General features: G+C 40.6%; 1 protein-coding gene across 1 annotated transcript in view; it reads left to right on the top strand.

Annotated features, from left to right (window-relative positions):
* The first annotated feature begins 3,299 nt into the window (after positions 1-3,299).
* rftn2 (raftlin family member 2) overlaps positions 3,300-25,599 on the top strand; it is a 42,492-nt gene continuing 20,192 nt past the window's right edge. The window contains exons 1-6 of the mRNA XM_033023700.1: positions 3,300-3,453; positions 3,870-4,019; positions 16,639-16,822; positions 20,123-20,234; positions 21,300-21,654; positions 23,068-23,271. Of these exons, the coding sequence (XP_032879591.1) occupies positions 3,366-3,453; positions 3,870-4,019; positions 16,639-16,822; positions 20,123-20,234; positions 21,300-21,654; positions 23,068-23,271 (1,093 nt within the window). The 5' untranslated portion in view covers positions 3,300-3,365. The remainder of the gene's footprint in view (positions 3,454-3,869; positions 4,020-16,638; positions 16,823-20,122; positions 20,235-21,299; positions 21,655-23,067; positions 23,272-25,599) is intronic.

Below are 25,599 nucleotides of genomic sequence, written 5' to 3' on the forward strand. Positions count from 1 at the left end.
GGATAGATATATTTCTTAATGCCAAAAGGATATGGGAGAATGTAGGAACAGGGTATTGTGGTGGACGTTCAGTCATAAATGTGTTGAATAAATAGCTTGCTCCCCTTATTTCCATCTATCTCAAAGGTTCTTTATTAGTCACATACACCAATTGGTGTAGTGAAATGCGTATGACCATTGCATCACATAAAAAAAGAAAACAACATAACAATAATAAAGAAATTTAAACATAAAAAACATCCACCCCACAATGGTTCCCACTGTGAGGGAAGGCACAAAGTCCAGTCCCCATCCCCATGTCCACCCATAGTCGGGCCTATTGAGGCCTCCGCAGTTGCCTTTACGGAGGCCCGATGTTCCAGGTCCTTCTCGCCGGATGATGGTGAGATGGTGTCGGGAGAATCTTCTCAGCGGCTTGGGAAACCTGGAACGGCCGCCTCCTTACCGGAGACCGTGGCTTCCGAAGCAGACAGGCCGCACTGAATGGAGCTCCACCACTGGCGATCTCAGCGAGAGATCCCAGGCTCCCGATGTAAAGTTCAGTGCCCCCACAGCTGGCCACTCCACAGACCCGCAGCTCCGCGATGTTTCATTGGCGGTCTTCAGCTCACCAGAGTTCCAGCGCGGCGACCCGGGCAAGACATCGCCCGCTCCGCGATAGCGCTCCAGCGCTGTCCCGCCGCCGAAGCCGCGATTCTGGCCAGTCCCCTCAGGAAACGCCGCTCCAGGCCCGCTGGTAGGCCGCGAGGACGGGTTGAAGGTGCTGCCCGGAGAAAAGCCGCCTCTCCGACCAGGTAAGGACCCTGAAAAGCAGTTTTCCCCTTACTCCCCCCCCCCCCCCCCAACCCCACATAAAAAGAACTAGAACTCCGAAAAACAAAAACTCAACTAATTAAAAATTAAAAAAAGAGATGAAAAAACGGACAGCTGCAGGCTGGGCAGCCATACCCATACAGGACGGCGCCTGTAAAATAACTTATCATGTTCTGCTTCTTTCTGGAAGTGTATACAACATATCCATGAATTTGAAATGCTAAAAGTATATATGCAGCCAAACTCAACACCTTTTTTTGTTCTAGTCAAGCAAACAGAACAGTTTTAGTGGCAGTGTTGCTATATCAATGGTTCTTTATTATCACATGTACCGAGGGACAGTGAAATTCATTTTCTGCATACAGTTCAGTAAATTACCACACATAAATATAATCCCAGATTAAGTACATTGTATAGAAATAGCCCACTGAGATCATATACAAGAATCGCCACGTTTTGGTGCCATTTTCGAAGTCCAAGCTGACCATCGGCTCCGTTGCAGGCGAAACCTTCAACGAACGAGATGGCAAAGTCCAAACAAGATCACATAGAAATGATTGAAAGAGGGCTTATGTTGCACAATATTTCTGTGAGTTTGGTACACATCAAAAATATGGATTGGTATATGTAAAGCATGGTCAACTTGGAAAATGCATAATCTTTCATAAAGTACATAATATTCTTCCCAATTTTAGAAAGTTTCCTTTTCATTTTTAGGATCTGATAACTACTCACTCCCAATTAGCTTCAAATTCACACTTGAAGTAACCTGGCAACGTCATTACTTCATCTCATGAATTAGGTCTACCAAGATTCTCTAGAAGGTGTGTGCTTCTCCCAAATACCTATATCTAGATAGCTTTGGATGCATGTGTGCAGTTCTGCTATAACTCACCCGTTTAATAGGAGGCAGAAACCTTTTAACAGCCATAGGACATTTGAACATGCCATGCTGCTGGCAGAATACCATCATCTCAATTGTCTTGTGTAGGGAAACTATTGAAATGTAACTAGCAAGATTGGTACCAGCAACCCTTTGTGCTACAGCACAGTTGATCAAATCAGGACACTAATTTTGAACTAAGGCAATCTGACTATTACTGCAATCCATCTACAGTCAGCAGCACTTGTGCATAAGTAGGGGCAGCATGCTGGAGCAGCGGTAGAGTTGTTGCCTTGGCTAATTGGCTTGGTATAAATGTAAATTGTCTCTAGTGTGTGTAATAATATAATAATAATAATATATTTTGTTGTCATTGCACGTCAGTGCAACGAGATTTAGTGTGCAGCTCCACTGATGTACAAGAAAGGTAAATAAATACAATACATAAATAAGCACGCTGAATTGATTGACGTGACCATCTGAGGGAGACTGTCCAAAGGGGGTGAGTGGGGGGGCACTCATTAGGGCCGGTTCAGAGCCGCTATAACTCTTGGGATAAAACTGTTCCTGAGTCTGGAGGTTCGGGCGTAGAAGGCCTTGTAACGTCTGCCGGAGGGAAGTAGTTGAAACAGACCGTGGCAGGGGTGTGATGAGTCCTTATGGATGCTGAGGGCCTTCCTGAGGCACCGCGTGTGGTAGATGCCCTCCAAGGCTGGTAGCTCTGTCCCGATGATCCGCTGCGCTCTGTTGACGACGCGCTGAAGAGCTCTCCTCTCCGCCTCCGTGCAACTGAGATACCACATAGAGATGCCATACGTTAGTATGCTCTAGGATAGTGTTAATGTGCGAGGATCATTGGTCAATGCAGACTCGGTGGGCCGAAGGGCCTGTTTCCATGCTGTAACTAAACTATGTATACATATAACATATAACATATAACAATAACAATTACAGCACGGAAACAGGCCATCTCGACCCCTCTAGTCCGTGCCGAACACAGTCTCCCCTAGTCCCATATACCTGCGCTCAGACCATAACCCTCCATTCCTTTCCCATCCATATAACTATCCAAAACTATACATTTGAATAATTCTGAAAAAAAACAGTAAAAAATATATAAAATTCAAGCTACATTGAATTATTGTAACATAATGTAAGTATATTAATACTGCAGCAATTATTTATATATAAACCATGTTGTTTTTAATTCCAGATGTATTTGTATAATTACAGCAGTCTGAAGGCGATGATTTTATTTATGATGATTCAGAAATTGCCACAGCATATCTCCCTTCTCTATCATTTTGAATTTCTGAAAGTAAAAATGTATAATTTTCTCAAATAATTTAGTCATAAAATTCTTTCAGAGCTTTATTATTCAGTCCATTCAAGTCAATTTTAGTTTTAGTTGTTCCTATAAAACTAGGACAAAAGTGTTAAAATGTTTTCATATTTTAATGCAGAATGATCAATTTTGTGGTAATTGCATTTGGCAATTTAGTTTCCTGAAACAAATTCTTGATTTACTGTGGTTTCCAATGTATCCAGGAACTATACTTTAATCTGAAAGGCAATGGCTTCGGCAGAATCTGAAGCTCTCAGTGCGTTAACCATTCCTCTCAGATGCCAGAAACAGTTTCCTCTCAGGGATTTTACTTCCTTTCTGGAAATGATTTTAGTCTACAACCATTTTGGAGCTTTCTACTTCAGACAGAGTTTCCATTTGCCTGGTTCCAGAGCTCCTCTTCTCATCGCAGGTAATGCCATCCAAGTTTTATTCTTGCCTTTTGTTTACTTGTTAATTACCCAGTTTAAGTCTGTGGGGGAGGACAAGGGTCGTGTCTACTATTAAACTATTAAGGGCCTTAGTGCAGATTGACGTGGCTTGAAAGGCTGTGATAAGTTAAGCGGTATGTGTGCAGTATTAATGGATGTAACTAACTTCATGAATGCAGGGACTATGCCTAAAATATGTTTAAAATATCAATTTAGTGGGCAGGAGTTTAATACTGTATGTTGAGAAACAGCTGAGTTTTTGTGAGTTCAGGGGCCCTGTTTTACTTTTAACTGACTTCAGGATTTATGGAGGCCAGAGGCATAACAGAAATTATAACTGCTCTTTGTTAAAATCACAGTCACAGGACTCACGAGCAGTTCTTGAATCTGTTTGCAGATCCTGCCATGGGTTGTGGGCTACGAAAGCTGGAAGAGCCGGATGATAGCAGTCCTGGCAAAATATTTTCTACTCTGAAGAGACCGCAAGTGGAAACAAAGACTGATATTTCATACGAATACCTTTTGCTGGATTTTACTTTGGACATCAGTGAGTCCCTTTGCTTTATTGCCGTTTCTGTCGGAACCTTACTTAATGTTGCTTGGTTTTATGGCGTTTAACATTGATTTGATCAAAAATCAGATCGTTGTTTGAGCAGTTGCTTATTCACATTTCAGTCAATTCTCTCCGGTTTAATCAAATATATAATTGTTATTTGACATTAACATCTGTCACCTCCAAACACATGTTGACAGCAATCTTTAGTTAAACAAAGCCACTTCAGAAATGCGTCCAAAGTTAAACATGGAATTCAGTTTCACAAAGTAAATCGCATGGATACTAAATGTTATTGTAGGGTGCTCAGTTTCTATTTAATTTAGAATGCAACCAGCAGCTTTCTCCCATAGGTGCTGGTTTGTGCAGTTAGCACCATGGCTTAAACTGTCCATAGGCAAATAAACAACTCCAGATGGTAGCAGTTTGGAAACAGAATATCCAGTGTTCAGTTGAGGTTCGAATACAGATCGCAATCTAAAGCAGTCATGTTATAATTCATTTGAAAATTTCCAGTTACTCAGCACATCTTCAATCAGATGTTGTTTGCTAATTTGTTAAAAATAATGTTATCATATTTGATGAAAGTTGGATGACTGAAGAAGGTAGAATGAAATTAATTACTGTATTTGTTTACCATCTTGGATATTTTCTTCTGCTCGACCTCTTCCCCACAACCGTTTCCCGCCAACCCACCCCCATCACCAGCTTTTTATAGATAAACTAAAGCAGTGTCAATGATATTTTAACCTTTGCAAGCATTAGCACTGAACTTATTCCATATTACACCCTGGTATAAAAGCACTTTGTAGTAAAAATGACGGCTTCATAACCATGACTGCTTATGCTTTGTCCATTCGAAGAACATAAACTAATTGCAGCAATGCCATTGAAAAGGGAAATGGGGAAATCACATTTGAAAACTTAGATACTTAGAGAAGAACATTTTAAAGGAACTTATTTTCTGCATTTACTTCCTGCAAAATTGCATATCTTTGTTGGGTTTATGCAGAAACGTGGAAGAAGTAACCATTTGGCATCATGCATCATGAACTATATTGCCTATTCCTCTGTGATTTCTAATGTTTTTTAATGGTTGAGAGAGGGATTGACTCTACAGTTTTGTTTCTACTCCATATAAGAATCTGAAATTGTGTCAAAAATCGATTGAGACCAGACAGCTTCAGAAGATAATCACTTTAAAAACAACTGTGTGACGTCAACAACATCACAAATTAATGAAATCCGCACATTTGTCTGGGACATTGACAATAGGCATGTTTGCTTGCTTCCATAGAAAATATTTTTGACTTCTTGCTTTTTGTTTTAAAGTACTCTGAACAAGAGGATTTATTAAGGAAAATTAAAAATGCCAGAATAATACAGTAGTTTCCACAGAATGTAAATCTGGGAACTGGGTGAAATATAGATTCTTTAATAGGTCTGAACAAAGTAAGCTGAAAAGGTAAAAATGATAAAAAACATTTGTTCTCTTCCCTCACAAAGAGGAGCTAATTAACTTTTTTAGACAATAGTCAATAGGTGCAGGACTAGGCCATTTCGCCCTTCGAGCCAGCACTGCCATTCAATGTGATCATGACTTTTTTATTGTTTAACTTCCAAAATCATAGGTTAAAAGGGAAATCAGGAATGGCGCCTACTGCTCCATCCCTCCTTCTATAGGTGCAGTTATACATTTTCTTTCCCCCATCACTTCGGAGATCCTAATGTTGCAAGCTTCCCAGCTCAACCCATTTGTGAAAGAATGGGTCGACTGGGCATGTATTTGCTGGAATTTAGAAAGATGAGAGGGGATCTGATAGAAACGTATAAAATTCTTAGAGGATTGGACAGGGTAGATGCAGGAAAAATGTTCTCGATGTTGCGGGAGTCCAGACCAGGGGACACAGTTTAAGAATAAGGGGTAGGCCACTAAGGACTGAGATGAGGAAACACTTTTTCATCCAGAGAGTTGTGAATCTGGAATTCTCTGCCACAGAAGGCAGTGGAGGCCAATTCACTGGATGTTTTCAAGAGAGAGTTAGATTTAGCTCTTAGGGCTAAGGGAATCAAGGGATTTTGGGAAAAAGCTGGAATGGGGTACTGATTTTGAATGATCAGCCATGATCATATTGAATGGCGGTGCTGGTTCGAAGCACCTATATTCTATGTCTATGTTTCTATGAATGACACTCAGAAGAGTGTGTCTCATTTTAGCCCCCGTCCCACACTTTAAAAGTTGGTCATGTTGTGATTTAGATTAATATTAAGGCATTTTCATCCCTTTAACTGTGCCTTTTGCTCTTTTGATGCTGCAGTGGGTGACCACTATAGCATAATCAACATTTATTTCCTTTACAGTGGCAGTTTCCCTTTGTTGACAGTTGCCTCCGGGTGCCTACTCAGTGCTCAAAATGACCTAAGGTCGAGGATAAAAGGACCGCATTGATAAAGGGCTAAATGTAAGACTCACTATGAACCTCTGATCCAGGAGAACCTCTGATCCAATGAACAAAATGATGGATTTTCTAACAACATGGGATCAAGTCAAGTCAAGTTTATTCGTCACATACCCATACGAGAAGTGCAGTGAAATGAAAAGTGGCAATGCTCGTGGACTTTGTGCAGAAAGACAAACAAACAAACAACCAAACAAACTACAAACAGAATGGAACAAAATCACATATTCTTTTACATATTAAACATTGTGGGCGGAAGGAAAAAGGGAAATAAACAGTAATTTTTTTTTAAAAAGCAGTAGAGTAGTACAGTAAAAGTTAGTCCCTGGTGAGATAGGAGTTTACAGTCCTAATGGCCTCTGGGAAGAAACTCCTTCTCAACCTCTCCGTTCTCGCAGCATGGCAATGGAGGTATTTGCCTGACCGTAGCAGCTGGAACAGTCCGTTGCAGGGGTGGAAGGGGTCCCCCATGATTTTATTGGCTCTGGAGTTGCACCTCCTGATGTATAGTTCCTGCAGGGGGGCGAGTGAAGTTCCCATAGTGCGTTCGGCTGAACGCACTACTCTCTGCAGAGCCTTCTTGTCCAAGAATGAACCAAGTACTGTGAGATGATGGATATAAAGTTTTCTTTTGGGAGCCAACTAGATTAAAAAAAGTAACTTGAAGAGTCAGAGAAAAGATGCATTTAACAAAATAATTAAAGATAAAGTTGCAAGTGCAGGAAAGTCAAAGTAAAACAAAACTATTCAGAAGGTCTGTCAGCATCAAACTAGAAATAACAGACCAAAATTGTTCTTTTCCACCAAAGGAATTATGCCCAAAAATCATATTTCCTTTTCTTCCCAATTTTCGTAGGAACCCAACAGACGATCAGCTCTGTGCAGGAAGGAACTGCAGGTGCTGGTTTAAACCAAAGATAGACACAAAAAGCTGGAATAACTCAGCGGGTCAGACAGCATCTCTGGAGAAAAGGAATAGGTGACGTTTTGGGTCGAGGTCCTTCTCGACCCAAAACGTCACCTATTCATGAAAGAATAAATGAATGAATACTTCATTGTCACGGTGAAATTCTTTGCTTGCCTACCCAAGGTGTGCTATAGTCGCCATATAAAGGGTGCCGACAAAGTTACAAAGTATCCCGCACCAGGTCCAACTTTGTTCTCCCACCCTCCGCCCGCTGAGTTTCTCTAGCTTTTTGTGTCTATCTTCAGACGATGAACCCCTCACATCTTTCAAACAAATAAGTGAGGGAGCTGCATTGTGAAATTGCTCAAATCATTATGTGGAGAACTGCAAGAGGAAATCTTAAAATAATGCGAGTACTCAAAGATGACAACGAAGTTCTATTTCAAAGTGATATTTCAGGGACAGAACAGTGCTTTGAGCAAAGTTATTCGACAAGGTTACTCCTTGAATAGCAATATCTTAGATGCTATGCCAGTAAATTGCAATCTCAAGACAGTTGAGGCAGCTGGGTTGTGGACAGTGACAAGAATAAATAAATGGGCAGATGTTGCATTTTAGTTTGAGTTTAGTTTATTGTCACATGTACAGTGAAAAGCTATCATCGCTTGCTAACCAGTCAGCGGAAAGACAATACATGATTACAATCGAGCCATCCACTGTGTATAGATACATGGTAAAGGGAATATTGTGAATAAGTGCAAGGTACAGCCAGTAAAGTCCAATCAAAGATAGTCTGAGGGTTTCCAATGAGGAAGATAGAAGTTTAGGACTGCTCTCTTGCGGTCTTGAATGGACCTGTTCCCAAGCATCATGCTGTGATGCGTCCTGATAAAATGCTTTCTATGGTGCATCTATATATTAGTGAAAGTTGTTGGGGACATGTCTCAACACCAGGTCACGAGGTTCTCAATCTCCTTCCTGTACTCCCGTCTCATCATTATTTGATAACGGCACAAAATAGTTGCGTCGTCTGCAAATTTGTAAATTGATTTGTACATGGCTGCACAGTCGTTTGTGTACAAGGAGTAAAAAGGGTACTAAGTATGCATCTTTGCTGAGCAGCAGTGTTGAGGATTATCGTAGAGGATGATTTGTACCCTATCCTCACTGATTGGGGTCTGTTGGTCAGGAAGTCGAGGATCCAATTGCAAATATGCGTGCTGACTTAAGTCCCGCAAGTTTGGTGATGAACTTGGATGGGATAACGGTGTTAAAAGCAATGCTTTAGTTTATGAATAGGAGTCTGACAAAGGTGTCTTTCTTATCCAGGTGTTCCAGGGATGAGTGTAGGGCCGGGGAGATGGCATCATCCGTGGACTTGTTGTGGCGGCAGGTGAACTGCAGTGGGTCAAGGCTGCTGATCGGTAGACTTAATTTAATGCGATCCATAACTAGCCTCCCAAAGCAATTCATTATGATGGATGTCAAGGCCACTGGACCATAGTCGTTAAGGCATGGAATCTTGCTTTTCTTCGGCACCGGGATGATGGTAGTCTTCTTGAAACAGGTGGGTACATCAGAACGGAGTAGGGTGAGATTAAGCATGCCCATGAATACTTCCGCTAGCTGATCTGCACAGCTACTAAGGATATGGCCTGGAACTCCATCTGGGCCAGTTGCGTTCTGTGGGTTCACCCTCAGGAAAGCTGATCAAACCTCTGCAACAGTGACCCTGGGAAGAGGCGCACTTCAGTCTGAAGGCCCATTGGCCTTCTGCTTGCAGCGAGCGTAGAAAGCATTCAGTTCATCAGGTAGGGTCGCACTATCACCAGTGATGTTGCCTGAGCTCATTTGCAGCCAATTATCTTATTCAGACCTTGCTGCGTGCATCCGATGTAGATCAAACAGTATTGCTGATTTGATCCGTGTCTGGTTTTGCTGCTGATGACTTGATCCAAAATCCATGGTACACAAAAATGCTGGAGAAACTCAGCGGGTGCAGCAGCATCTATGGAGCGAAGGAAATAGGTGAAGTTTCGGGCCGAAACCCTTCTTCAGGTTTTCCACACCACCACCTGATGGCATGTGGGCAGCCATGCTAGTTAGTTCAACTTATGATTCAGAGCCTACAGTACTCATTTCGATGGTCTCTGTATGTATTCAAACTAAAAGTACTTGCTATGATATATAATGACTATATCATTAGTACTTTGCACATACGAGTGTTTATACTGGGACTCAAGTTTGTCTCGCTATTGTCTGTTGGCATCCTTGATAGCATTACGGAGATCATAGCGAGCCTTCTTGTACCACTCGGGATCGTTTGACTTGTATGCAGTGGACTTGGCCTTCACCTGTAAATGTACCTCACGGTTCATCCATGGTTTCCAGTTGGGGAACACTCGGATTGTCTTTATCGGCACACAGTGTTCCATGCGCTTGCTGATGAAGTCAGTCACAGCAGTGGCGTACTCATTCAGGCTAGCTGCAGAATCTCTGAAATATAGACCAGTCCACTGACTTGAAGCAGTTGCAAAGGATGTCATCCATGTCCGCTGACCAGCATTTAACAACTCTTCCTGGTTCAGATTTTGTTTGTAGGCAGGGAGTAGAAGCACAGCTAGATGATCAAATTTCCCGGAATGTTGCTGGGGGGGACAGAGTGGTAGGTGTTTTTAATTGATGTGCAGCAGTGGTCAAGGGTGTTCTGGCCTCTGTTGGGACGAGACATGCTGGTAGTACACCCCTGAGGTTGGCTTGGTTGAAGTTTCCAGCTATAACAACCAGGGCCTCAGGGTGTTTTGGCTTGTGGCTGTTGATAGTTGAATACAGTTTGTTAAGAACAAGCTTGACATCTGCATGGGAGCAGGGGAGGATGTAGACTGCTGTCAGGATAGCTGAGGTGAATTCCCTCGGCAGATATGGGGGCGGCACTTTACAGTCAGATATTCCAAGTCCGGGGAGCAAGAACTCGCCAGGACTGCCTCGCCTGAGCATCACAAGGTATTGATTAGAACGCAGTGACTGCCGTCTCTAACCTTGCCCGAAGACACTACGGTTCATCCAGTGAAGGGAGAAGCCCTCTGGCTGAATGGCACAGTCAGATATGACAGGTGTGAGCCATGTGTCTATGAAACAACACACAGCAGTCTCTCACTTTTTTAAGTCATTCTATCTTTAAGTTTGTCTTGCTTGTTTTCCATATTTTGTACACGAGTATGGGGAAATGGTCAGGAACGTGCGGATGGAAGTTGGGGTGGTCAATCAATGTATAAGTGTGTTCGGTGGTGAAACATGGAAGAGATCTGGCTCTAGTTTAAATGGCAAGTTGGTGCTGAAAATGTGTTGTAAATCATGAAAAATCATTAACATATCCATAAACTCTGGGATGGAAATTCTGACGTAGGAGGGAGCATGTTAGCATTGTTAGAAGATAGACCAAGAGTGGAAGCATGGGAAATAAGCTAAGGTCAAAGACAACGAAGGTCAGGGACTACCCACCACAACTGAGGAAAGCCTCAGATGATGTAAAAGTTGCAATAAAGAAAATGATCAGAGTTAATAAACAGGAAATGGAGAAGCCAGAGAAAAGACCAAGACCCTGAAAATAGATCTGGAACCAGCACTAGAAGTTGTGGGGTGGAACATCTGTCAAACCATGATGCTGCACTAACCTCAGTAAGCGAGGGTAGCTATTCTTAATAGTGTTGGTCAGGATCCAGGCAATTGTCAAATGTACCTGGAAGTTGTGAAACATTTGTGAGGAGGTGATGCTTATTGTCTATATCTTGAGGCGCGACAGCTCATACAGCAGAACTACAGGGTTAAACTCTCTGGTCCAATATTCTATGACCCGGCAACTCTGAATCTATAATACAGGTTGATTCTAATTAATTCTAACTAAGATCTAAAATTAACTAAACTGTAAACTGATCTGTAGCTAATTAACCTATCTATGCAACTTCTGCGATCTCAGCTAATAGCGATCTCTGTGACAACGTTTCCATTACGATTACAAACAGTTCTCAGAGCCCTTGCGTAACCCAGAAGTGTCTATCCTTAAAAAGAAACATTCTCCTGCTCAGAAAGATGACTGGGGGGCAATTTATGTGGTTGGGATTTTCTGTGGTCAGGCACCAGTCAGATTCTAAATTGCAGGACTTGAGAGTTTCAACCTGCACAGAGTCAGAGATGAATCCCTACAGAGTCAAGATTTAATATGAACTTGAAGGGCAGCTTTTTCACTCAGAGGGTGGTGGGTATATGGAACAAGCTGCCAGAGAAGTATTAACACAGCATTTAAAACACAGGTCCATGGATAAGAAAGGTTTAGAGGGATACAGGCCAAACACTGCAAAAGGGCTAGATTAGATGGGGCATCTTGGTCAGCATGGATGAGTTGAGCCTTAAAGCCATGTCCCACGGTACGAGTTCATTCCAAGAGCTCTCCCGAGTTTAAAAAAGTCAAACTCATGGTAAGCACGGACAATGAACGTAGCAGGTACGTCGGAGCTTGGGGACGTCTCTTAGCGCTAACGGCAGGTACTCGGGAAGACTCGCTAACGGCAGGTAAGCACGGGAAGACTCGTGAAGATTTTTCAACAAGTTGAAAAATGTCCACGAGAGCCCCGAGTACCGACGAGTGGCCATTACCGTAAATCTCCGAGTTCGAATCAGGGCAAACTCGGGAGAACTCTTGGAATGAACTCGTACCGAGGGACAGGGCTATAAGGACTTGTTTCTATGCTGTATGACTCTATGACTAATACACAGAGGGTAAAATAAATATGAAAAAGTCAGAAAGGGAGATCACAGGGGTTTTCAGTGGCTTTTCAGTTATGAAATTCCTGATTTATTTTTATTGCAATACGTTGAGGATGCGATTGAAAGATACAGCAGGGAAACAGGCCCTTCAGCCCAGCGAGTCCATGCCAACCATCGATCACCCATTCACACAAGTTCTATGTTCACTCAGTTTCATATCCACTCCCTGCACACGAGGGACAATTTGCAGAGGCCAATTAACTTGCAAACACACACGTTTTTGGGAAGAGGGAGGAAACCGGAATACCAGGAGTAAAACCACGCAGTCGCAGAGAGAACATGTAAACTCCACACAGACAGCATCATTCAAGATTGAACCCGGATCTCTGGTGCTGTGAGGGGACAGCTCTACCTGCTGCTCTTCTATGCCGACACAGTTCTTCTTTGGTTGGAAATTTAAATTTATAGTGGACTTTGAATCCCAGTTGGGTTTGATTAGTATGATGAGTTTTTTGAAGTGTTGTGGATGTGAACCATCTGGCTCATTATATGATAGGATTTCCATACATATTGAAATTCTCCCCCATTGATTTATGACACTACTGTGTCCTCCTTGCATTTAGACTCCTTAATGTAAATGAATCGTTAACTTTTCAGGAACCCATGATTTCTAGGCCGCTGGCTAACATGGGGGGAGAAGATGTAGCTGAATCCTCAGAGTATCTGAACTCATGAACATAATTTTCAGCATACTAGTGAGTTATTCACAAAATTCATCAAGTTGTGGACCTCACCGTGCTTTAAATCCTTTTGATCATTTTAATGACCATTGGTCCCACTTGGTCCAAGAAGCCATTCCGTTTCTTTTCCTTGATCACAAAGGAACATTGTCAGTCATTTCGTTTTTATTTTCATCTCTAGTATCGTTAATATCTGTTTTAAAGAGTTAACATTGCTCATGATTAACATCCTTTTAAATGTAAAAAATGTTTGAGTTGATCTTCGCATCTCTTACCAGTTTATTTACAAGCATCATTATTAATTTACTCAATTTCTTTAATTAGCATAACAGTGCATGCCACTCTATTATTTCAGAAAGATGAGATAGAAATTAAGAAATCATAAGCTGGTTATCCTTGTATAGACTGTAATTAAGGAAAAGATCTCTGAATTGCTTGAAATCTGAGCTAAACATGCCAAATGAATCTGATTGATTTTTTTTTTTTGACACAGTGAATGTCTCCTGATGTTATTTATTTAAACTTACAAAGTTATTTTGAAGACCCTCAAAAGAAACAGCAATTATGCTCACAAAAGTGAAAGTAAACTGTTGATGTGATAAGTAAATTGGTTGTAAGGATAGCCACACAGAGCAGGAAATCAAACTCTGCAAGTATTAGTTAGGATGTAGTCCTGATCTTCCACCCCCCATCATTATGGATTTTGGATTTTCTTCTCTGTAACCGTAATGCTATATGATTACACTATAGGGAGGTTTCACGGCAGTCGGGTCACGACCCATGACCCGTACTGTTGCTACGCTACTCCAAATGGAGTACACACGATGTACTGCAGGTAGGCACTTACCATTGTTTCCAGCGTAGCGGGCCCGTTAAAACCCGCTGAAATTGTCAATTTTTGCGCTGTAAATAATTATGGAAATCGGGATAAGCGTGAGAGACATTTAGCCTACTTCAGAATTCCAAAAGTGAGGTGAAATGACGGTAGATAGAAGTGAGAGCTGAAGGGACAACAACAGCCAGAGTGCTTGGCGAACATTGGCCGTTTGCTCACTGCATTTCATCAACTAAGGCATTATTTGTGTTTTTTCTTGATTCCTTTGGCATCTAAAAAGTTTCAGAAGTGATAAATCTGGCTGTAAATTTTTTAAATCGCCCATGGTTCCCAAGTGGGTTTTTACATACAAAATGAAAACGCATCTGAAGAAAAATTTACAGCCAGATTTATCACTTCTGAGACTTTTTAGATACCAAAGGAATCAAGAAAAACCACAAATAATGCCTTACTTGATGAAATGCAGTGAGCAAACGCGATAATTCCCAATATTTTCAATTCCGATATCTGCACGGCCAATGTTTACCAAGCACTTTAGCTGCCATTGTCCCTTCAGTTCTCGCTTCTCTATACCTTCATTTCGCTTCACTTTTGGAATTCTAAATTTGGGTACATGTCTCTCACACTTACCCCGACTCCCACAATTTTTTTCAGCGCAAAAATTCAACATTTTGGCGGTTTTTAACAGGTAAGAAAGTACGCGTTTCTAGCATTAATAACATATACCGGAAGTGACGGATGTCTTCCAGATGGATTGAGCGGGCTCCGTGCGTCAAGCCCTATGACCGGGAAACCTTACGTGCAACCACCCTATATCATGCACGCGGGTATTTTTCTCTTCAAACTACTTGTTGTACGTGTGGATGGGTTGATTGTACTCATTTATAGTACGATTTGATCTGATTGGATAGCATGCAAACATTAACTTTTCCCTACACCTCAGTACACATTGTAATAATTTTAAAAATAGCATTAGTCAGCGAGGAAAACATACCTAGAAAAAGATGGTCTCCCAGAATGTCCCAGCATTGCCCCAAAGACATGTCCATTAAGTAAAAATATAAGCCTCAGCTCTCTGGCTATGACTTGTTTCATTTTGCCAGGTTCACAATGTTTGCAGTGTTTGCCAATGGACTACAGCTTTGTACAACTAATGTCAAAATTTGCATTGCACACCGTTTTCATTAGCATAAGAAAAAAGAGCAAGAATCATCCACAAAGCTCCTTGGACCTGCTCCACAATTCCAGGACAATGACTGATCCAATCTTGGCCTTAACCCCACTTTCTTGCTTGCATGCATACCTCTGGGCTCCTCCACAGTTTGCAATTAAATTTCTAGGCCATCATTGGCTCTTTGTGATGAATTTAGTGTGAATACCTAATAGTACTGAGGTGGTTAAAGCCTTCTATCCTTGAGAAATTCCCAACTAAAATCTATTTGTTTAGTTCCTGCAGACAAATCTTTAGCTTTATCCATTGCTTCCGTGATCTTTTTAATATAGGATTTATTATTTTGTACATGTATCTGCTCTGTTACAGTCGAGAGTCACAATGGCTTCCTTGGTTTGTAAATTTGGTGATTTGCTTTACTGATAGGATATTATATGGCCTTGAATTTCTAATATGTCCAAATGGGCAGGTTAAGTGGTCATAGCAACACATTAGCATCGATTCCAGATTTGTGTCTAATTGCCTCGACCAACAAGTTACAAAAAACAGATATTGCAGTATTAATGATTACGGTTTAAATGTTCTTACAAAGTTGTCGCTTCTGAGGCTTAGAATCGGGCAACAGGTAGGTAGCAGCCTTTCAAATTACTAAAATATTATCAACCCTAAATTTTGACAAAGATTAACTCTTTGTTTAAACTTTTATCTACAGGGGACAAAGTTCCATGAGATTACTGGGAGATCCTCACGCACAAACAATTTGTGGATTTACAACATTGGCATTCTGTGGAGACTCTAAAACATTAAAGGAAATTCACTTTTTATGGGTAGTTGCACCATCCAAAATGCATTCCATTAAAGCCATCACTGAACTCTTCATCACAGCCTCCCTTTCTCTGCCACTTAAAACTTGTTTTATTTCTACGTTTACCCAATTCTGATGAAAAGTCATTGACCTGAAAAGTTAACTTTGTTTCCCTATCCACAAGTGCAGCCTAACTTGTTCAGCCAAGCTTGCTGAAGCTTGTAAATTATTGTTTCAACGGTAGATCAATTATATAGTTTGAAATCCTGATGCTCATTTGTGCATACCCTAAAAACCCTGAGAAATGCCTCCAGTTAGTATTATTCAAGCACTTTCTCTGCAGAAAATAAAAACAATCTATTCAATAGACACCTGTGTCCTAAAGTGATAATAAAGCCTCCTCTCTCCAAGCATGTCATAAGGTCTGCTTGGCCAACCTCTCCACTTATATATCTTCCATCTATTCAACTGGAACGTTTACCATTGAAATACTAAACTTAGATGGATTTGAATCTGAAGGACTATCCCTTCCCGAAATGTGGTTGGTCTATTTCTTTCCACAGATGCTGCCTGACCCGCTGAGGTCTTCCAGCCATTTGTTTTTTGCTCTAAACCTTCGTGCTTTTCAGTGTCAAACAATTCAGGACTCTTTAGTGATGACATCACGGCCCATTATTATTGATGGATTAATATCTGACATGAAAACACAACTTAACTTAACAACTTCCATTAACTTACAGATGTGTTCTTAATTTCACTGCCATGCTTTACATTCAATGTGTTCAATAACAATTACTTTGTTTATTATATAATAGTGACATTGTGGAAAGTTGCTACAATTTGCAATTTAAAAATTCCCATATTGTAGGAATTAGGGCATAAATTCATCTTTAAAGAGCTCATTTTTTTGTCTTTTATTCATCACATTCTAGGTTCATCAAATCCAGATGTTATCTGGATCTCCTCTCCCTTGGATCTTAATTCGAAGCTGGAAGGGTACTACAGGAAGGGATATGTTGTTGCCACCATCCACCCTACAATTCTTTCCGTGGGGCGAAGGAAACTATCACCATTAAGTTACATCTTTAGAGTTATTTTAACTAAAATAAAGTCAAGGTAAGTTAAACTAATAAACTTTTTTTTGCTTAAGCTTCAATTTATGAGCTCAAAAGTTCTAATTCAGACTGATGTTTGAAAATTCTAAACTGCTTCAGAGTAGTTGCCTTTGAGGGTTGTAGTAATTGTTATACAGGCTTAAAGCTGTAAGTGTTTCAATTTAACCAAAGATCAGCCATGATCAAAATTAATTTTGGAGCAGACCTTTGGCAGTGCAGGCTGAGTGACCTACTCCCACTCTTGATTCATTGCTTGTTAGTTTTATTGCTGCGTTTGGGGAAAAATATCCCGTCCAGGTAGTTGATATCAGAATATGATCAACAAGAATATAAATTAAGATAGACACAAGCTGAAGTAGCACAGCAGCATCTCTGGAGAAAAGGAATAGGTAACATTTCGGGTCGAGACCTTTCTTCAGACTGAGTCAGTCCCTCAGTTTGACTTGCCTAACCCGCTGAGTTACTCTAGATTTTTGTGTATCTTTGGTTTAAACCAGCATCTGCAATTCTTTCCTACATAAGAATATAAATGATATCTGCAAATGCTTCCTGTTTAAAATTTGATGCTGAAGAGACGCGTGTGTGAAGTTGTGGTTTAAAGAGCGAAGTAACAAGCAAAAACCTGATTATCTACTAAATGGTACAAAAAAGGCTAATACATCATGTGGGGGATCCATCAGGATAAATTATAACTGAGGGACAGGAGGCTAACCATGAGAATAAAATACTTTCCTTCTCATGGCACCTTTCTTTGCCTTTACAGGATATGTAACAACTATATTTTTACATCTTCCCTTCCACCTCCAGGCCCTCAAACACTCCCTCCAGGTGAAGCAGCATTTGTAGTTCTTCCGAAATGTGGACTCCTCTCCATTGGAGAAACCAAATGCCGGTTGGGAGACTATTTTACAAAACACTTCCATACAGTACATAAGGCACACCGTGACTTTGCAGCTACCTATCACTTGAATGATCCATCCCACTCTGATATTTGGACAGTTATACTGTTCCAATGAAATCCAATGTAAGCTCAAAGAGCAACATCTCAACTTCCAAATGGGCACGCTGCATCCCTTGAGTTCAAAATTGACTCAATTGGCTTCCAGTTTGTATCAGAACTAGTCATTTCTGCCCAATAATCGTTATCTTGCAAAGTTGATTATTTTATTGCCCACTCCTCAGATGCTTCCTGGACTGCTAGATATTTCTTGCATTTTCTTCTATTTCCATCATCTGCACTATTTTATAACTCACAGTCTGTACATTGTTTTCTTTTCATTTTCACCCTCTCCTCATTTAACTAATTTCATCACCTCTAGACAGTTCAGCCATGATTAACAAGCCACTTCCTTCTTCATCAGACACCAATATTATTTAGGTCATTTATTCTCTTTTGGTTTCGAATTTATCACAGGCACTCCCTATGTTTTCTTCAGCTCCTCCTCTGCAACTTCAGACATCTTGAATGTCTACCTTTTCTAATCTGGTTATTATGTTTTTCTTTCAGAAAAAAAATCTAATGTCCAAAGCAAGAAAAAATTATTGAATTTAAATGTTTTAAAACTTATGTGACAATGAACATCAGTTTCTCTGCCTGGAAACGCAGCTTAACCCACTGAGCTTTCCAGCATTTTATTGATGTTTCTGATTGATATCTACAATATTTTTGTTTTGTTTTAATGTAGCTTAACTGCTTGTGGACATAAGATTTAGAAAAGCGATATGTCCAAAAGTTCTGTTTCCCCAATTGTGGGACGTTTCCTTTAACTGGCATTTAACTTGTCACACTGACATTTATGCAGTGCTATTCCCATTTGTGCCATTTATTTTCTCTTGCTTTTCCATTGTTTTACTTACAGATACTGCTTTACCAGGTCTCCAAATTAGGTGGCACTGTTGTCTATTTATCTTTCAAACCTTATAGCATGTAACTTTGTAGGCATTGTACCAGGACTTAAACATATTTCCAAATCAAAATGTCAATGTTTTAGAGCAATGACTTGCCTACAGATTTAAATTTAACCACAGTTGTTTTAATTTCTTTGCATCTTTCTCCACTCATCCTCAGTTTTGCCTGTACTGTAATTAAGTTTGGGGCTTCATGGTTGTGTTTTCTAACATGGCTCAATTCATTATCATTCTGCAATTCCCATTCCAACCAGGTCTTTAAGCGAAGTGAAAATTCTTTGAGGAACTCGGTGGGTCAGGCAGCATCTGTGGAGGGACTTGGACAGATGGTGTTTTGGGTTGAGATCCTTCTTCAGACTAAAGGTCCTGACCCGGAATGTCATTTGTCCATTTCCATCCACAGGTGCTGCCTGACCCGCTGAGTTCCTTCAGCAGTTTGGGGTTTTTTTGTTCAAAAATCCAGTACCTGGAACTTCTAGTGCCTCCTTCTTGAAATTGCTTTTTATATTATTTTCTGTTCATAGAAACCAGGGATGAGAAAATAGGCATGTGATTGGGGAGTAAAGGGATGAAATAAGGAGCAATCATGGAGGCTGCAGAAGAAAATTAGGATAATCGGAGGGGTAGGGGAGTTGACGTGAAAGGCATGTTGGCATTCTGCAGGATGGCTTTGCCCCAAAAGATGGGGAAACGTATTTAGAGACAGGTGTACAAAGAGTACGTTAAAAATCATTATCAAGTTAAGTGCAATATTGTCCAATAGATCTCATGGTTTACAACACTGAGCCTAACTTTAATACCTAATGTCTTACTAATCATAGGCAAACAGATCAGGCATATATTTAATTAAAAACCTCTTATTGTATAACATAAAATTAAATCTTAGCATTGGGATTTTATTTGGATGGCCTCAATTCCTACAGTTACCCTGCATTACATGGACAAAAACTGTAAATCATTTTTAAACATCAGAATGTTTATGTAATCTCACAAAACTAACACATATGCATCCAAATGGCTATTCTGCTCTTAAAGCTTTTCATATTTTAACAGAGGAGCTTAGATAATGCTGAGTCTCCGTTTGCATCTGGTGACTTCTGCTGAACAAAAAATGTGTTGCATTTGTATTGATATTTTAAATAAATATGGAAAATGTAAACATACCTGATGCAAAACCTGAAAAAAAAGATATTTGTCCTTCAATCTCATCATATGATAACTGAATCTTACTCACGTTATCAGAATATTTTTGGTAATATCAAATCTAATGTGAACAAAATGTAATTGATTAGATGTTTCATGAATAGGTCCTGGAAAAAATCTTATTGCTCTCATGATCAGGAAAATTGTTTATGGCTCTGATATCGTTTCTGTTTATTTTTCTTCAATACAGTGTAAAGAAGTCAGAGCACCGAGAACAAAAGCACAGCAAGCTAGTTGTTGAAGAATGGTCTGTCAGTAATCAAATGCTTTCCAGTGATATTTTGAAGGAGCTGTTGGACAAGGTACTCTCTCATAATGCTTGCCTTTCAAAGCAGCCTGTTGAGTCACTGACAGAATCAGGAATGGGTTCATGGAAGTCATGAATAGAGTCAAACAAATGAGTATTGTGTTAGTGAATTAGGTCCTCGAGGAGCACCTGAGTATATACAGTGCCCTCCATAATGTTTGGGACAAAGACCCTTTATTTATTTACCTCTGAACTCCACAATTTGAGATTTGTAAAAGGAAAAGAATCACATGTGGTTAAAGTGCACATTTTTATACATTTTGGTTTTATTAGGTAGAAATCACAGCAGTGTTTATACATAGTCCCCCCCATTTCAGGGCACCATAATGTTTAGGACGCAGCAATGTCATGTAAATGAAAGTAGTCACATTTAGTATTTTGTAGCATATCCTTTGCATGCAATGACAGCTTGAAGTCTGCGATTCATGGACATCACCAGTTGCTGGGTGTCTTCTCTGGTGATGCTCTGCCAGGCCTGTATTGCAGCCATCTTTAGCTTATGCTTGTTTTCGGGGCTAGTCCCCTTCAGTTTTCTCTTCAGCATATAAAAGTCATGCTCAATTGGGTTCAGATCGGGTGATTGACTTGGCCACTCAATAATTGACCATTTTTTAGCTTTGAAAAACTCCTTTGTTGCTTTAGCAGTATGTTTGGGATCATTGACTTGCTGTAGAATGAACCGCTGGCCAATGAGATTTGAGGCATTTGTTTGAACATGAGCAGATAGATTGTGTCTATACACTTCAGAATTAATTCTGCTACTACCATCAGCAGTTATATCATCAATGAGGATAAGTGAGCCAGTACCTTCAGCAGCCATCATGCCCAGGCGATAACACCTCTACCACCATGTTTCACAGATGAGGTGGGATGCTTTGGATCTTGGCCATTTCCTTCTCTCCTCCATACTTTGCTCTTGCCATCACTCTGATATAAGTTAATCTTTGTCTCATCTGTCCGCAAGACTTTTTTCCAGAACTGTGTTTGCTCTTTTAAGTACTTCTTGGCAAACTGTAACCTGGCCATCCTGATTAACCCAAATATAACTATTTTCTTCTAGGTCAACGATTCAGCGAAGAAAGGAATGAAGTTCATTGGCTTTTTAAACCAGCTCCATGCGCAATCAAAGGCCTGCAATGGCACAAATCTATCAACAGAGCCAGATGTGGATTTGGCTCAGGTCGCCACCTTTCAATTGACAGATCAAAGTAAGCACAATCCCGACAATAACTCTGTTAAATATAATGAGGGAACTTTGAACATGAAGCCTCTGGAATCTACAGAAGAAGGAGAACATTGGTGCAATAAAACCACCAATGTTTCGGAGAATGGCCCATCTCCAGAAGAAGATATTTTGCATGGAAGAGGAAAGGGAATTGGAAAAGAAAGCTTTGCTTCTGCTCAACCAAAAGAAGGTTTGTGTGATGGTTATATTTTTTTAATTACTTCTTTCATGTATGGTTTAAAATCGTGTTTATTTGGAGTTTATATATCGATACAGTGGTGTACTACAAAAGCCCTTTATTTTATCTAACCTTCATTATAATCCAACATCTGCTAATGTGCACATACTTCAACAATATGAGGTGTAACATGGAAAATTATGTCACAGTTCTGTAAGTTGTAAATGAAAAGATTACCCTGTTGGTTTCTGAATCACCACTTCCAATCCTACAATAAAAGTCACTTTATTTAAACCATGTAATAGGAACTGACGTGATTGCTTTTCCACCTGTTTTACATTACCATGCGCGCTGACAAGATTGTTCAGGCCACCTGCTTTTCACACTCAAAGGTTTCAAAGGTCTTTTATTGTCACGTGTACCAATTAAGGTACAGTGATATCCAATTTACCATACAGCCATACTAAAAAAAAGCAACAAGGCAAACAACGACATAAAAGTTAACATAAACATCCACTACAGCGGATTCCCCACATTCCTCACTGTGATGGAAGGCAATAAAGTCTAATCTCCTTCCCTCTTTATTCTCCCGTAGTCGGGGCAGTCGAACCATCTGCAATCGGGGCGATTGAAACTCCCGCAGCCGGCGATTTAAATCCCTGCGTCGGGGCGGTCGAAGTCCCCGTGTCGGGGCGGTCGAAGTTCCCGTGTCGGGGCGTTTAAAGTCCCCACCTCAGGACGGTCGAAGTCCCCGCGTCGGGGAAGTCTAAGCCCCCGCGTCAGGGCGGTCGGTCGAGGCTCCTGCGGATTTGAACTCCCGAAGTCAGTCTCTAACTAGGGACCGCGAGTCCGCAGGCTCCTGCGGTTGGAGCTCCGAGGTCGATCCCTGGCAAAGGGATCACCAGCTCCACGGTGGTAAGTCCTGCAGGCTCCCGCGATTGGAGCTCCCGAAGTCGGTCTCCAGCAGAGACCGCCAGCTCCTCGACGTTAGGCTGCATTGCGGACGGAGATACGATACGGAATCAAATCGCATCTCCGGCGAGGTAATTTAAAAAAAAAGTTTCACGCAACCCCCCTCCACCCCGCACATAAAATAAGCTAAAGAACACTAAAACATACATTTAATGCGTACTATAAAACAACAAAGAAGGAAGGGACAGACAGACGGTTGGCGAGGCAGCCATTGCTGGCGCCACCTGGTGGTCATAGTCTGATGTGGCTGGCTTGGCTGACTGTTTCATACCCCAGTTCTCAGCCTCAGCAGTCTGATTCAACCAGATACCCTTTCCAAAGAGAAGTAAAATCAATTGCCTGGATAAATAATCAAGCCAACATAGGTCTGAATTCCATTGTTCTTCTGAAATGCCTGTTGCAGGTCATCAAAAAAGGTATACATTAATGTTTTTTTTTCTATTTTCAATTTAGATTTGAAATTGTTTGCTCTTTTCAACGTGACTGATGAAGATTGCAGTAAGCGGTCCTACCATGAAGGCAATTTATCTCTCAGAGTAACACGCAGAGGCCAAACCATCTGCACCGTGGAAGCAGATTGGCTGGAAATTACAACAGCTTACTATAAAAGAGGAATGTCCTTGATTGATTCATTCGTAGACTGGGAAACAATGAAGGGTAAATACATATTTTTGCCAAAATTCAACAAGGTACTAAACGGCAGCTTCTCCAAGTACAGCAAATATATATATTAGATAGAATACATTTCATTCTTTCAGGGAAAATGATTAAAAGTTATTATATTAGAAAACTGCTTTGAAAATATCTTGTCATTAGATAATGTACGTATAGCGGTAGTAAATGATTTAATGTATAACAGCCCTCATCAGATAAATTAAAGATTTATACCTGGTTGGAGGCTGTGAGCATGCATAGGATCAGGTACATGGTGCAAATGAATGTGATCTCTTGCATTAAAAAAACTTGGCAGGATATTAGAAAGTAGTAATTCAGTAAAGAACAGGAGAATGCCACAGAGCAGAATATCAAGCTTATGGAACAATAACCAGTGGATCATCCATAGAAAGATATCTGAAACTGAAGAGTTCCAAATGTGTGTGTGGAACAGAAAGAAGGAAATGGAGACAATAATCTCGATGGATCATCAATTCTGGTAAGCTCCTTGAAATGCATCTTTAAAAATGAATCTATTTGCTAATCACTTTTCATAGCACAATGTACAAAATATTTTTTTTCTCAGCATAAAAGTAATAGACTTTTTTAATTGATTTAAAAATACATGTTTTAAATGTATGTTGTAATGTATGTTGTGTTGGGAGGGTAATTTGGGAAATTGTACATTTAAGACTGTTGAGCTTTACACCCATAGGTTTCCTTCATTTTGTTAGTGTTTCTGATCATCATCTATGTCTCAGCATCAGTTTATTTTGTTTGTGTTGCACAGCTGTCAAATTGAGTTAGCTAGATACCACAAAATTCTTGCACCCAAATATCCCTCTCATGTTAACAGCTGGCATTATCTCATTCAAAATGTGCTTAAAACATGTTCATGCCACATTACCACAATCTTCATCAGCACAATGGTCCCTTTTGAGGCATTGAGCAGAGGAATTTCTAAAATATAATTTCTTAAAAACTAAATAAAATGTTTAAACACTAAATATGATTTTGGCAATTGTAAATAACCTAACTATGGAATAAAGTGACTAAACACTATTTAGGGATATATAGAACAGTACAGCACAAGAATAGGCTCTTCAGCCCACAGTGTATGTGCAGAACACAATGCCAATACTTATCTGCCTGCACATAATCCATATCGCTCCATCCCCTTCATATCCATCTGCCTATCCAAATGTCTCTTACAGTAAATGCCAGTATTGTATCTGCCTCCACCACAACCCCCTGGCAGTGCATTCAAGGTATTCGCCACCCTCCATGTAAAAAAAAACTTGTCCCACACATCTCCTTTAAACTTTGTTCCCCTTGCCTTAAAGCTATGCCCTATAATTGATATTTCCATCCAGGGAAAAAGGTGCAGATTGTCTACCCTATCTATGCCTCTCAAAATTGTACATATTTCTATCAGGTTTCCCCCCCAACCTCCGGCATTCCAGAGAAAATAAACCATCTGTCCAACCTCCCATGTGGCTTCATTCTGGTAAACCGAATATAGAATATAGACTTCATTCTGGTAAACCGTCACTTTACATTCAACCACCCAAAGTGTACCATCTCACAATTGATCAGATTAAAATATATCTGCCATTTCTCCGCCTATTTCTGTAGCTGATCTATATCCTGCTGATAGCATTCCTCACTGTCTGCGACCTCAGCAATCTTAGTGTCATCTGCAAACTTTCATTCCAAAAAAGCCACTGTGCTCGTCTCAGTGTCATTTAAAGTTGCAGATCCAATTTGTGTCTGATTTGTGGCATAACAGGGGGACTCATAACAAGATGTCCCAAGAGTGACCACTGTTGGGCACTTCAGCGCAACTAAACCTTCTCAGTAGTGTGTAAATTGGGGCCCCATTGCGGCAATTGGCTTGTTTACCTTATTCTTCATCACTATTCTCATGTCATTAGAAACCCATCCCCAGCCCCCGCCTTAACAACCACTGGCTTCCTTTCAAATCTCTGGTCTCCTCCCATCACCACAACCCTCTTATCGCCCAAAGTACACAATCCTCTAAAGCACAAATTATCTCCATCACACCCTTCCCACCAACCACTGTCTTGTTTTCCACCACCCCATTCTCAGCCCTGATCTTGTTTGCTGACATTAGCATAGAAACTGACCCTTCAGCACACGATGTTTGTGCAGATACCTACTTAACCTAACCCCTTCTCCATATTCCTCTGTTCCCTGCATATTTGTGTGTCTCACCCAGCCACCTACCAAATTGCCCAAATCAAGTATATGACCACTATTATTCTTATTCCCTCCCATCCTCATCCTAGCCTAAGGGATTATTTCTGTGTT

Source organism: Amblyraja radiata, chromosome 7, assembly GCF_010909765.2.
Source record: "Amblyraja radiata isolate CabotCenter1 chromosome 7, sAmbRad1.1.pri, whole genome shotgun sequence".
Taxonomy (NCBI): Eukaryota; Metazoa; Chordata; class Chondrichthyes; order Rajiformes; family Rajidae; genus Amblyraja; species Amblyraja radiata.